Source organism: Ostrea edulis, chromosome 2 (assembly GCF_947568905.1).
Source record: "Ostrea edulis chromosome 2, xbOstEdul1.1, whole genome shotgun sequence".
NCBI lineage: Eukaryota > Metazoa > Mollusca > Bivalvia > Ostreida > Ostreidae > Ostrea > Ostrea edulis.
Window position 1 is genome coordinate 101,421,730 of NC_079165.1, and position 13,679 is coordinate 101,435,408.

Here is a 13,679-nt window from a genome sequence, read left to right on the forward strand (position 1 = left end):
AAATTGTCATTACATCCATTTCTTAAAAAATTATTCCTGTAGTCGTGCAGACAATGTGAACGTCACCAGACCACCTAACAAATCTTATAAAATTTGCTTTTACCAGATAAAATATTTCAACTTTTGTGCCTATATAGATTTAAAAAGCTTTCAACAAAATGTCTGATAAGTTTGCAAAACTTTAGAAAAGTCTGAATATAAACTAAGGTCACACCAAAGGTCGACTTTAATAAAAAAAAAAAATTATTAGATTACATTTATCTATTATTTAAAAAATTATTGTTTTACCTTTGACATGCTTGGTTTTACTTATTTCTTCTGCTTCTTTTTTTTTTACCATGGATATATACATGTAATTAAATTTTGATCCAAACATTTGTGGACTCATGAATCAAATTCTGTACATTTTACCAGTAATTAAAAACATAATATATGTACATGGATGAATTTCTTTTCATCTGGAACTTTTGAAAGAAAACTGACCATAAAGTTCATCAATGTTTAATTGGTACAATGGCATATTTCTGTGGTTATTAGTGTAATGTAGTAATTGCCCATACCTACTGACACTGTATATCACTAAAAAAGAAACACAGACTACGAACTGAATTCAGTATCAGGAGATCAATTACATTCATAATTTTGTCAATTTCATGTAGTTCCTGCACACCTTCCATAATTTCTGTTCAGCGTTGGAGTTCAAATGACCAGATATGTCTTAACCTACATGTATTATATACATGCAAGGATTGACACCTTCATTTCACCTTTTCTCTTCAAACTTGTTCTCAATATACTTTTAAAACATTCAAACAAATCTATTGAAAATAACAATAGAATCCAGTACCAATGAAAATGCAATGATACTTCAATATAATAATGTCATCATAGACATACATCTGCTTCCTCTGTCCTTGTCTATATTACTGATCTATAACACCAACTTTGTAAAATTCACTGAACCGTGATGTTAATTCAACTGCATTATTGTATAATTCCAGATCTGAAGAACAAGAAAGAAAAAAAAACATGTTAATAAAATAGTAAAAATCTCCTACTGAAAGTTTGGCAGGATGCAGATTGTTCTTTTTATTTTCATGGGCCACATCGCTCACCTGAGTCACCTTGGCCCATATCTGAAGACTTTCCATATATATTTGCATGTAAAACCTTAGTCCCTATTATGGCCCAAACTACCCTTTGCAAACTTGAATCTACACTATGTCAGAAAGCTTTCATGAAAATGTCAACTTCTTTGGCCCAATGGTTCTTGAGAAGAAGATTTTTAAAGCTTTTTCCTATAATTGTATGTAAAACTTTGAACCCCCCCCCCCCCCCCCCCACTTGTGGCCCCATCCTACCCCTGGGGGCCATGATTTGAACAAACTTGAATCTGCACTTTGTCAGAAAGTTTTCATGTAAAAATCAGCTTTTCTGGCTCAGTGGTTCTTGAGAAGAAGATTTTTAAACATTTTTCCTATATATTTGTATGTAAAACTTTGATCCCCTATTGTGGCCCCATCCAACCCCCGGGGCCCATGATTTGAACAATCTTGAATCTGCACTATGTAAGGAAGCTTTCATGTAAATCTCAGCTTTTCTGGCTTAGTGGTTCTTGAGAAGAAGATTTTTAAAGATTTTTCCTATATATTTGTATGTAACACTTTGATCCCCTATTGTGGCCCCATCCAACCCCCGAGGCCCATGATTTGAACAAACTTGAATCTGCATTATGTCAGGAAGCTTTCATGTAAATCTCAGCTTTTCTGGCTTAGTGGTTCTTGAGAAGATTTTTAAATGACCCCACCCTATTTTTGCATTTTTGTGATTATCTCCCCTTTGAAAGGGACATGGCCCTTCATTTGAACAAACTTGAAAGCCCTTCACCCAAGGATGCTTTTGGCCATGTTTGGTTGAAATTGGCCCAGTGGTTCTGGAGAAGAAGTCAAAAATGTGAAAAGTTTAACAGACAGACGACGGACAAAAAGCAATCAGAAAAGCTCACTTGAGCTTTCAGCTCAGGTGAGCTAAAAAATTATATGTGTCATATATGTGTGTTATTTTTAACTCCATTTAGAAAGACACAGAACATGATTTATCTGCACATTTGATGCCAGGTATACACTGCCCACCATAAATAAGTAATACACTCACCGAAATAATTTACTTGCACATATAAAATATGGGTTACATCATTGATAAAGATTTTTCGATGCAAAATACATAGCTCCAGCATATATAAATAGATGAGGTTAGGCTTTTAACTTTTTATATCCTATTAAAATATATAATTTTCTGAATTTTTGTATTTTCTAAAAAGAGCTATTATGCAAACTTTCAACTCTAAACCATTTCAAATTAATTACTAATACATATTATTGTGTATTTGATGTGTACTTTTACAAGACCCTTTGATTTTTTACAGCTGAGAAATTCACTATTATATGGGGACCCACCTCCGCTCTGCCCGGGGTTGAACTTGCCATATGCGGAACCAAATCTCCTACCCACAGGAGCAAAGCCCGTTTGGGTCCGAACTCTGTGATACCATAAATATAGAAAGGGGTCTAACTCTGACCCAGATAAAAAAAAAACTACCCACTCGCTTCAAATACCTAAAAAGATCAGAAACTAGGTGTGGCATGTGTAATTTGTCAGTCTCCCTGCATTGAATAATGTTTTAACTACTTCCATGCCAAATTTCAAGCCACAGGGTCTTAAAATAACAGATATATATCATCGTTCTCTCGATTTCACCTGCTTATTTTTACTGGGACATTTACTAATCCAGGTCACCAGATGGTTTCTCGACTATGACAGCAGCGAAATTCAAGACTAGTGAGGACGAGTTCTGACCTATCAATCAAAATTTATCATCAAATGTATGCTACTTCTTCCTCATACTTTAATAAAGTTCTCTATATTCACCGTATCCAGTTCGCTTCAACTCCCGACTTTAACTGCCATTTTGAGAAACGCACTAAAAACACCAAATACCTAAAACTTTAAAACAGGGGAAAGTGGGTAAAATAATCTAAATGAAATAAAATAAACAGAATATATTAAGAAAGCCAAAAAAAATAATATTCAATTTCCTCCTGTAAGTGCAATATCATAAGAATAATGTTTTGATCAATTTTAAGGTATTTGAGATTTTAAGTATATCAGATATTTAGTGCTTTCATTAAAATGTCAGATCTTGTCAACAGTTGATACTGTGAAGGAAAAAATGAGTCTTGTATCATCTACACGAAGAGCATTATTAAAGTATGAGGAAGCAAGTTGCATATGTTTGATGTGACATTTTAATTGATAGATCCGAAATCTTCCTCACTAGCCTGAATTTCGCTGCTGTCATAGGCATAGACGTATATCTCTGTTATTTTAAGAACCTGTGGCTTGAAATTTGGCATGAACGTAGTTAATTTTAAAACATTAATGTACTGTAGATTGGGAAATAATCACAATGGTTTTAATTTCACTACCGGCTGAAATATATTTCATAAAAGATTTAATATTGTTAACAGATAATTTAGATCATCATTCTTGACTCTTAAAAACTCAATTGTTGATACAATGAATTATACCGAAATCCCACAATAACAGTTTTCGCGAGGCGCGTGCCACTAAGTAACCACAGTGTCAGGTACTGGTAATTAGGACACCATAATTGCTTAGGTAAACAAGGGATCATTGCCAATAATAGATCAAGGGTTGCGTTTAAACCCCAAACAGATAAGGTTTGGATATTAAGCACATTATAATTATTAATTTCTCAAAATATTTTTTGAAACATAGGTAAAAACACTAGAGTAATTGTCAACCGATTCTGACAAAAATTTATACCGACTTGCAATCGGGTCAATGGCAAATTCCTACAAAAAGACCTTAAAAATACAACCGACTTATAGGTGAGTATATACGGTAAATGGCTTGAATATTTCAATATTAAATCGGGTTCACAATTCAATTTTACCAATTAACGATAGATTAGTTAAATTGAATCAGAAGGAAAGAATTAGTTACCGGGTATGTAAATAATTTTTAAAATAAATAATATACACTTAACTAGAAAAAATTATGTCAATACTTGAAATTTATACATAATTTTACAAGAGGCCCAAGGGCCTAGAATCGCTCTTCTGATAAATTGTACAACCCCACCATTACTATTCTTAGCCTCTTAGTATTCTAAATCTTTAGTTAAATCCTAAGAATTCAAAAAAAGTAGGTCAATGTGACCTACTTTTTGGTTTACTTATTTTGAGAACCCAAGAAATATCAACTGACAAAGTTTGATGATTTTAAGCCAATTAGTATCTGAATATTGAAATATAGCTGTCAAATTCCAATCGTAGGTCATGGTGACCTACTTTTTGGTCAGCAAACTCCAAACATGCAAGACCCATCAACTGACAAAGTTTGATGACTGTAGGTCAAATAGTATCTGAAATATATAAATATAGCCGTCCAATTCCAAAAGTAGGTCAAGGTGACCTACTTTTTCGTCAACACACTCCGTAGACTCAAGATGCATCAACTGTCAAAGTTTGATGATTGTAGGTCAATTAGTGACTGAAATATATAAATATAACTGTCAAATGCCAAAAGTAGGTCACAGTGACCTACTTTTTGGTCGATACACTCCAAAGACTCAATATGCATCAACTGACAAAGTTTGATGATTGTAGGTCAAATAGTGTCTGAAATATAGTAATTTAGCTGTCAAATACCAAAAGTAGGTCAAGGTGACCTACTTTTTCGTCAACACACTCCGTAGACTCAAGATGCATCAACTGTCAAAGTTTGATGATTGTAGGTCAATTAGTGACTGAAATATATAAATATAACTGTCAAATGCCAAAAGTAGGTCACAGTGACCTACTTTTTGGTCGATACACTCCAAAGACTCAATATGCATCAACTGACAAAGTTTGATGATTGTAGGTCAAATAGTGTCTGAAATATAGTAATTTAGCTGTCAAATACCAAAAGTAGGTCACGGTGACCTACTTTTTGGTCGACACAAACCAAAGACTGAAGACGAATCAACTGACAAAGTTTGATGATCCTAGGTTTTACAGTGCCCAAAATATGCATCTAAAATTGAAAATGTGAAATTTGAATATCTGTAAAATTCAAAAAGTAGGTCACTGCGACCTACTTTTTTATAAATATGTTTCAAGGCCTCAAGATGCATCAACTTACAAGATTTGAGGATTCTAAACCTCTCGGTATTTGAAATAACAACTTAAAATATATCTATAAATGATAAGCCATAAAATTCAGAAAGTAGGTCATGGTGACCTATTTTTCAGTTGACGCATTTCAAGGTCCCATGATCCACCCACTGACAAGTTTTGATGATCATAGGCTTCAAAGTGTCCAAGATATGCATCAAAATTAATTTTAAAATAAATACATGCAAAATTCAAAAAGTAGGTCACTGTGACCTACTTTTGAGACAACTTGACACAAGGTCCTAAGATGCATCAACTGTCAAAATTTGATGATCCTAGTCCTTATAATGACTAAAATATCAAAGATTTAAGGAAATATAAATTTAGGTCAACTTTGAAGTGACCTTGAGACCACACCCTTTGCCCCAGGGTAATGCCTTGCACAATTTTTAATCTACAACATATCTTCATCCTTATGTGTAAGTTTGGTGATAATCTGTCCAGTGGTTCTTGAGAAGAAGATTTTTTAGCAACCACTACTTTTGTTTGTATTTTCCTGATTATCTGCCCTTGTTAAAGGGTCACATCCCTCTATTTAGTATGTATGAAAGCCCTTGGGCCAATGATACCCTGTAACAAATTTGAAAAGAATTGGCCAAGGGGTTCTTGAGTTATAGCCCTTTTTCTAAAAAGTTTACGCACACCGCACAAATGGCCATAGCATTAGCTCTTCGAGCCTTCGGCTCAGAAGAGCTAAAAATACATAAACAATACGATGTGTCTAGATATTTGTGAACAATAATCATTTGTGCGGTAGTTCATGATAATCATCAGAGTTGTTTAAAAAACACTACATTACGCCGCCCAGAAAAAAACCAATCTTCTTAGGACACACCTATAAGTCGGACATAGAGTTTTGAACCAAGAATTGACTCCCAAAAAATCTGACTTATTGGCCAGAATATACGGTAGCGTGGATCGGTTTTATTTTCGACAACCGCAAGTCGATTTCAACATCCTCAATGTCGACACCTTTTGCTTGAGAAGTTTTAATTTCATTTGCATGGTATGTCTGGAATTCAGATTTAAACGTGTTTTAAATCATTCGTTAATCTGAATATCAAGAGGTGCAGGTTGTCCATACATGCAGCGGGGACGAACACCACTTTAATTCCCTTTTCCTCCAGCATAGTAAGTAAGGCTTTGTCTTGGTGAGTTTATAAACATCAAAAGATACACAATGCTTTTTTGCCTAAAGGGCAAATCCAACTCGTCTCGCATGCGCTCAACATAGGGGACGATGATCTTCTCAATGTATCTATGCATTGTTTCTACATTGCTCCAATGGTTTTCACTGTGATAGAAATATATCCCAGTCTTAAGGAAAGTTGTATGAGGGGTGACATTTATCGGTAAGGCCCAGTCTATGCGAAAGACATCGGACCGTCGGACCTGACCGATGTGCAGTGCCTCAGGTCCGATGCATCATTTTTTACACCGGACCGGAATGTCCGATGTCTCAGTGTCCGGTTTTGAGCTTTACTATTTTGATGCGGAGTCATTTAAATGTTTGTTATAAGTAAAAAAAATAGCACACGAATCCAAATACGTAAATGAATGTGATTAAAACCGCATGGACTGTCTAAAGTATTATATGGGAGGGATCCCTGGTATAGTATTACTAGTATAATAAACAAGATTCCCTTTGTTTTGCATTTTCACATGTTTCACTTTTTTACATTAGGTTTTTCGGTCTGACAAAATTTGGTTCGGTCCGGTGTGTTCATTGATTACACAGGACCGAATGTCCTGTGTGGTCCAAAAAACTTTCGCATAGACTGAAGGCCCTGATACAAAAGTTGGGTAGGGAGCAATACACCAGACTTTGCTGCCGCTAATACCAGTTATTTGATGCTTGTCCTCGACACCTTTACTTAGCACCTAAGGATAATTGAGAAGATAAATAATCTTATTTCATTTATTATATTGTTCAAAATAGATGATTTAAATGTGTTTTCATGGCATTGCAATTTGTACGTGTTGATACATAGAATTTGGGGGTTTTCTTTAGCAAGTTTCCCATTTTTCACCCACTTTAAAATAGACATGTTAACTTTCCAAAGGCTACCTTGAAAATGAACTCATTAAATGACCACACAAAACGTAAGTTTCTAGTGAATTTTACTCAGCAATTAATACTACTAGCCGCAGCCCGAGGGTCATTTCAGTGACACAGTGGACATATCACCGAGACTGAGCGCGCGAAATTTAAAAAGTAGATAATCCTATAGCCTGAAAACAAAACCATCGTGATTGGTACCCTTGTAACAAATTGTGAAATTTTAACGTGGAATTAAACCAACTGACAGTATGCAGGAAGACTGACAAATTATGCATACCGTACCTAGTTTCTGATTTTTTTAGGCATTTGAAGCAGTGGGTAAACACTAATTCTTTTATCTGGGTCAGAGTTAGACCCCTTTCAATATATATGGTATCATAGAGTTCGGACCCAAACGGGCTTAGCCCGTGCTCCTAGCAGCATGTGACCAGCATGCTAGACCACTCAACAATCTAGGCAAGTCAGAAACATAGCTTTCGATAACGATAGAATTCTCATCACATGGTCATTGAGAATTGTAATGGAATGGTCATTTGCTGTAAACTAGGGTTGAAATGAATCACCAAAATATCGATACTGTTCAATATAAACGTTCGATTCTGACATTATTCAGTTAATTGCCTCGATCTTGGGTTCAATATGGGTTTTTTTAAATCGAGTTTGGTAAAATACATTGGGCTTGACATGTACTTATTATTTTTACATGCACAAGGGACAAAATGGCGTCCAATAATGGTCAGATGGTTGTTAGCCTCGAGTCTGACAAAAAACAATGAAATTAATCCATTTAAACAACAGAAAGCCAACAGGCATTTTACTGTTCAGCAGTTTGGAAACATTTACTTTTGAAATTGTGACTGTGAATCTTCTGAATTAAATTTTTCTTCATAGTTCTTATTGATTTCTTCTATAAAATGTATCGTAGTGAAAATAGTGAATCATGGCATATCTGTATTGCAATATGTATTCAGCGTTTTTTTCTACCCACTGGTACCAGTACCCGTTCAATTGGGAAAAATGGCGTCAAAATCGAACAAATTGGGAATTTTTTTACCAATGTATCGGCAAATGATTTCAACTAAAAGAAAAGAAAAAGAGAGAACAAAACAAGACGTATTCATCTCTTTACAAACTTTTTATGGTAATATTTGCTGTTGTGAGACATAAAGGAATCGTCGTAGGCTCGTTTTAGAATTGTTGTAGCTGTACAAAACATGCGCACTGTCATGATATGTACTTTCGATTTAATACCGGAAGTGAACATTTTAGTTAACTCGTACAACGTTTCAGACTAAGTAAATTAAGATGTCAGTGGTCTATTTTTCGTTAAGTGAATTGGGAATTTTTAGTCTCAAAATTGGGAAAAGTTTTTGGCATTGGGAATGGTATCGTTTATCGGTACCAGTTATATAAGGGGGGAAAAAACGCTGGACTATTGTATCATAAAGAGGGGACGTATTGTTTCAGCTCTACCATAAATTTATGAGGATTATATAAGATAGCGTCAGACTGCATTTGAAATATTTCATAAAGCATAGATTATAGATATATATATATTCTTACCAAATGTATCGCTGATTTCCTTAGGAAATGCAACATAGTTTTGACAATGAATATTGTTCTGTGCATCTACACTCCCATGAACTTCGGTTAACCCTGACACGTACTCTCCAAGCTAAAACAGATAAACAAAACTGCTCTGAAAATCAAGGCACGGTACTCATATTTTGTAATAATGTTCTGTAATCATTTATACATTTTCAAATATCTTTAATATTGACTATTGAGTTACTTTAGACAATCTGCTTAGACATGTATATTAATTTTTTCTACCAATTCAATTCATGAAAGCTAGTACTTATCCCACAGTATCTATTTACTACCTATTTCATTCCATTAGGATCCTGTAGCAGATTTCATTACAGTACTTCAATGGTAAAAATAAAATTCTACATTTTCTGAAGAGGGTTTAATGATTTGAATTTATATGGTAGGAAATGCAAGTACAAGTGTCAATTAGGCAACAGTTAGTTGATGATTTAGAATCGAAATGACATTTCACGAGAAGTTCCCTTCAGTTCCACTGGTAGAGAACTATCAAGTAAAAGAATATAGAAACTGCTGTCATATATCTCATGTACAAGCATTAGTGGCTAATCTATTCTTCATTGCATTTCATCAAATTTGAAAGAACACATTCATTAGGAAGTTGGTTCATTTTTACTTAAAACAGTCTTTGAAAACCTGAATCTGATTAAAAATCTGTCCTGCATAAATGTAGCCAGTAACACAGCCAATCACATCTCCATTTATATTTGTGGCAAATTTATCTGTACAGAAAGGAATTGGAAATGTGTGCATTACTGTTTTACAAACACCCATTCAGTCCTAATAACTTTTAATAAATGTTGTAAATATTTTGTTATCAGTCGGAAAACATGCAGAATATATAAAGATTGCCACATATTGAATTCTGAAATTCTAGAACAAATACTACCACAGCGTTTTAAAAGATTTTAATACAATTTCAGGAAGTGTATCACGTCTATAAAAGTTGTTAAAACTTTGACAACTTCATCAAGACAAGAGTTCTGATGTCTGACAGAGCATCTGTCCGCCATGCTGTGTTTTAAATTGCAATGTACAGTTGAATTATTAGAACTGCTAGGGCCTTGTTTAGGGGTGTTGTACTCACTGGTTCCTGCATGATAATTCGCACGTCCTGACCGTCACTCGTGGACAAGATGAAAGCCGTTCCATTGCTGTCTACCTAAATAAGATCAAAACACTAACGATTGTAAATATATTGCTTCGTAAAATTCTTTATTAATTTGATTAACATTGTTCATTATACTTAGTCTGATACCAAAAATGTATACACGTGTTCTGTCAGAGTAATTTTGTGTGTAATAATAATAGTTGGGGGTCTATTTAACAGGTTGGGAACACTTCCCCTACAGCGAGATATTCTTTAAACAAGAGGCCCATGGGCCACATCGCTCACCTGAGTCACTTTGGCCCATATCTGAAGACTTTCCATATATATTTGCATGTAAAACCTTAGTCCCTATTATGGCCCAAACTACCCTTTGCAAACTTGAATCTACACTATGTCAGAAAGCTTTCATGTAAATGTCAACTTCTTTGGCCCAATGGTTCTTGAGAAGAAGATTTTTAAAGCTTTTTCCTATATTTGTATGTAAAACTTTGACCCCCCCCCCCCCCACTTGTGGCCCCATCCTACCCCCCGGGGGCCATGATTTGAACAAACTTGAATCTTCACTATGTCAGAAAGTTTTCTTGTAAATATCAGCTTTTCTGACTCAGTGGTTATTGAGAAAAAGATTTTAACTATATATTTGTATGTAAAACTTTGATCCCCCTTGTGGCCTCATCCTACCCCTGGGGGCCATGATTTGAACAAACTTGAATCTGCACTATGTCAAAAAGTTTTCATGTAAAAATCAGCTTTTCTGGCTCAGTGGTTCTTGAGAAGAAGATTTTTCCTATATATTTGTATGTAAAACTTTGATCCCCTATTGTGGCCCCATCCAACCCCCGGAGCCCATGATTTGAACAAACTTGAATCTGCATTATGTCAGGAAGCTTTCATGTAAATCTCAGCTTTTCTGGCTTAGTGGTTCTTGAGAAGAAGATTTTTAAAGTTTTTCCCTATATATTTGTATGTAAAACTTTGATCCCCCCTTGTGGCCCCATCCTACCCCCGGGGGCCATGATTTGAACAAACTTGAATCTGCACTATGTCAGAAAGTTTTCATGTAAAAATCAGCTTTTCTGGCTCAGTGGTTCTTGAGAAGAAGATTTTTAAAGATTTTTCCTATATATTTGTATGTAAAACTTTGATCCCCTATTGTGGCCCCATCCAACCCCCGGGGCCCATGATTTGAACAAACTTGAATCTGCATTATGTAAGGAAGCTTTCATGTAAATCTCAGCTTTTCTGGCTTAGTGGTTCTTGAGAAGAAGATTTTTAAAGTTTTTCCCTATATATTTGTGTGTAAAACTTTGATCCCCCCTTGGGGCCCCATCTTATCCCCGGGGGCCATGATTTGAACAAACTTGAATCTGCACTATGTCAGAAAGTTTTCATGTAAAAATCAGCTTTTCTGGCTCAGTGGTTCTTGAGAAGAAGATTTTTAAACATTTTTCCTATATATTTGTATGTAAAACTTTGATCCCCTATTGTGGCCCCATCCAACCCCTGGGGGCCATGATTTGAACAAACTTAAATCTGCATTATGTCAGGAAGCTTTCATGTAAATCTCAGCTTTTCTGGCTTAGTGGTTCTTGAGAAGAAGATTTTTAAAGTTTTTCCCTATATATTTGTTTGCAAAACTTTGATCCCCCCTGTGGCCCCATCCTATCCCCGGGGGCCATGATTTGAACAAACTTGAATCTGCACTATGTCAGAAAGTTTTCATGTAAAAATCAGCTTTTCTGGCTCAGTGGTTCTTGAGAAGAAGATTTTTAAAGAATTTTCCTACATATTTGTATGTAAAACTTTGATCCCCTATTGTGGCCCCATCCAACCCCCGGGGGCCATGATTTGAACAAACTTGAATCTGCATTATGTCAGGAAGCTTTCATGTAAATCTCAGCTTTTCTGGCTTAGTGGTTCTTGAGAAGAAAATTTTTAAAGTTTTCCCCTATATATTTGTGTGCAAAACTTTGATCCCCCCCTTGGGGCCCCATCCTATCCCCGGGGGCCATGATTTGAACAAACTTGAATCTGCACTATGTCAGAAAGTTTTCATGTAAAAATCAGCTTTTCTGACTTAGTGGTTCTTGAGAAGAAGATTTTTAAAGTTTTTCCCTATATATTTGTGTGTAAAACTTTGATCCCCCCTTGGGGCCCCATCTTATCCCCGGGGGCCATGATTTGAACAAACTTGAATCTGCACTATGTCAGAAAGTTTTCATGTAAAAATCAGCTTTTCTGGCTCGGTGGTTCTTGAGAAGAAGATTTTTAAAGATTTTTCCTATATATTTGTATGTAAAACTTTGATCCCCTATTGTGGCCCCATCCAACCCCCGGGGCCCATGATTTGAACAAACTTGAATCTGCATTATGTCAGGAAGCTTTCATGTAAATCTCAGCTTTTCTGGCTTAGTGGTTCTTGAGAAGAAGATTTTTAAAGTTTTTCCCTATATATTTGTATGTAAAACTTTGATCCCCCCTTGTGGCCCCATCCTACCACCGGGGGCCATGACTTGAACAAACTTGAATCTGCAATATGTCAGGAAGCTTTCAGGTAAATTTCAGCTCTTCTGGCCCAGTGGTTCTTGAGAAGAAGATTTTTAAATGACCCCACCCTATTTTTGCATTTTTGTGATTATCTCCCCTTTGAAAGGGACATGGCCCTTCATTTGAACAAACTTGAAAGCCCTTCACCCAAGGATGCTTTTGGCCAAGTTAGGTTGAAATTGGCCCAGTGGTTCTGGAGAAGAAGTCGAAAATGTGAAAAGTTTACAGACAGACGGACGGACAGACAGACGGACGCCGGACAAAATGTGATCAGAATAGCTCACTTGAACCTTCGGTTCAGGTGAGCTAAAAACACGATGTAAACCGTGTAATTGACCCACGGAAGATTTTCCCCCAAAATGGGCTATATACATCAAAACTAATATGATTTTCTGATTAAACATTTATCAAATATTTAGGCCTAATATGGAAAAAAAATTATAAAAATAAGTTTTAAAGTGAATTTATTTTATAAAGCTCGGTTTGGGGAACTTTTTTTTCTAACGTAAGAACGATAACTCGCATAAATAAATCAGATATATTTTACGCGAGTATATTCCTCATGTTGTTTTTTTTATCAGAGGTGGTATGGAATAGACCCCTACTATTTATTATTACACACAAAAATTACTGGTTCCTAGCCTGTGGTTTCAATGTCTCCGATTTTAATAGGTTAGAAGTCCATGTCATCTTTCCGTATTGTGATAACTAGCAACTTGACTGAGATCTTATATATATATGGTACTTACATCTTTGGCATTTCCAAGTAAACAAACATTTCGACCCTGAAAACTGGGTAATAACTTCCCATTCACCCGTGGTTTAGAAAATTCAGACATGTCTTGAGGCATAGAGACTTTTACTGTTTACAAAGAATCGAAATTGCGGGAAAATAAGGTGATAATCTTGGTTACACAAACGCTTCGTATGGTAGTGATCCAAACCCGACTTTTAAAACTTATCCATCTTCGCTAGTGTGACGTTCCACGGTGTTTCTCTTAACCGTGGAGCGTCACCCTTGGCTAGCGAAGATGAAATATCTTTTATATAGATCTGTATTTCATAATCATACCTTCTGACTCTAAGGATAATTTGATTTAACTAAATTCTT

The 13,679-nt window shown here is 35.6% G+C and overlaps 1 protein-coding gene across 1 annotated transcript; it reads right to left on the bottom strand.

Moving 5' to 3' along the window:
* Nucleotides 1-797: 797 nt before the first annotated feature.
* LOC125679703 (replication protein A 14 kDa subunit) lies at nucleotides 798-13,503 on the bottom strand. The gene is made up of 4 exons (XM_056155763.1): nucleotides 13,318-13,503; nucleotides 9,998-10,072; nucleotides 8,866-8,977; nucleotides 798-1,003 (listed from the first exon to the last, which is right to left on the bottom strand). The coding sequence occupies exons 1-4, from the start codon at nucleotides 13,417-13,419 to the stop codon at nucleotides 924-926; spliced, it is 369 nt and encodes a 122-aa protein (XP_056011738.1). The 5' UTR covers nucleotides 13,420-13,503; the 3' UTR covers nucleotides 798-923.
* Between the last annotated feature and the right edge of the window lie 176 nt (nucleotides 13,504-13,679).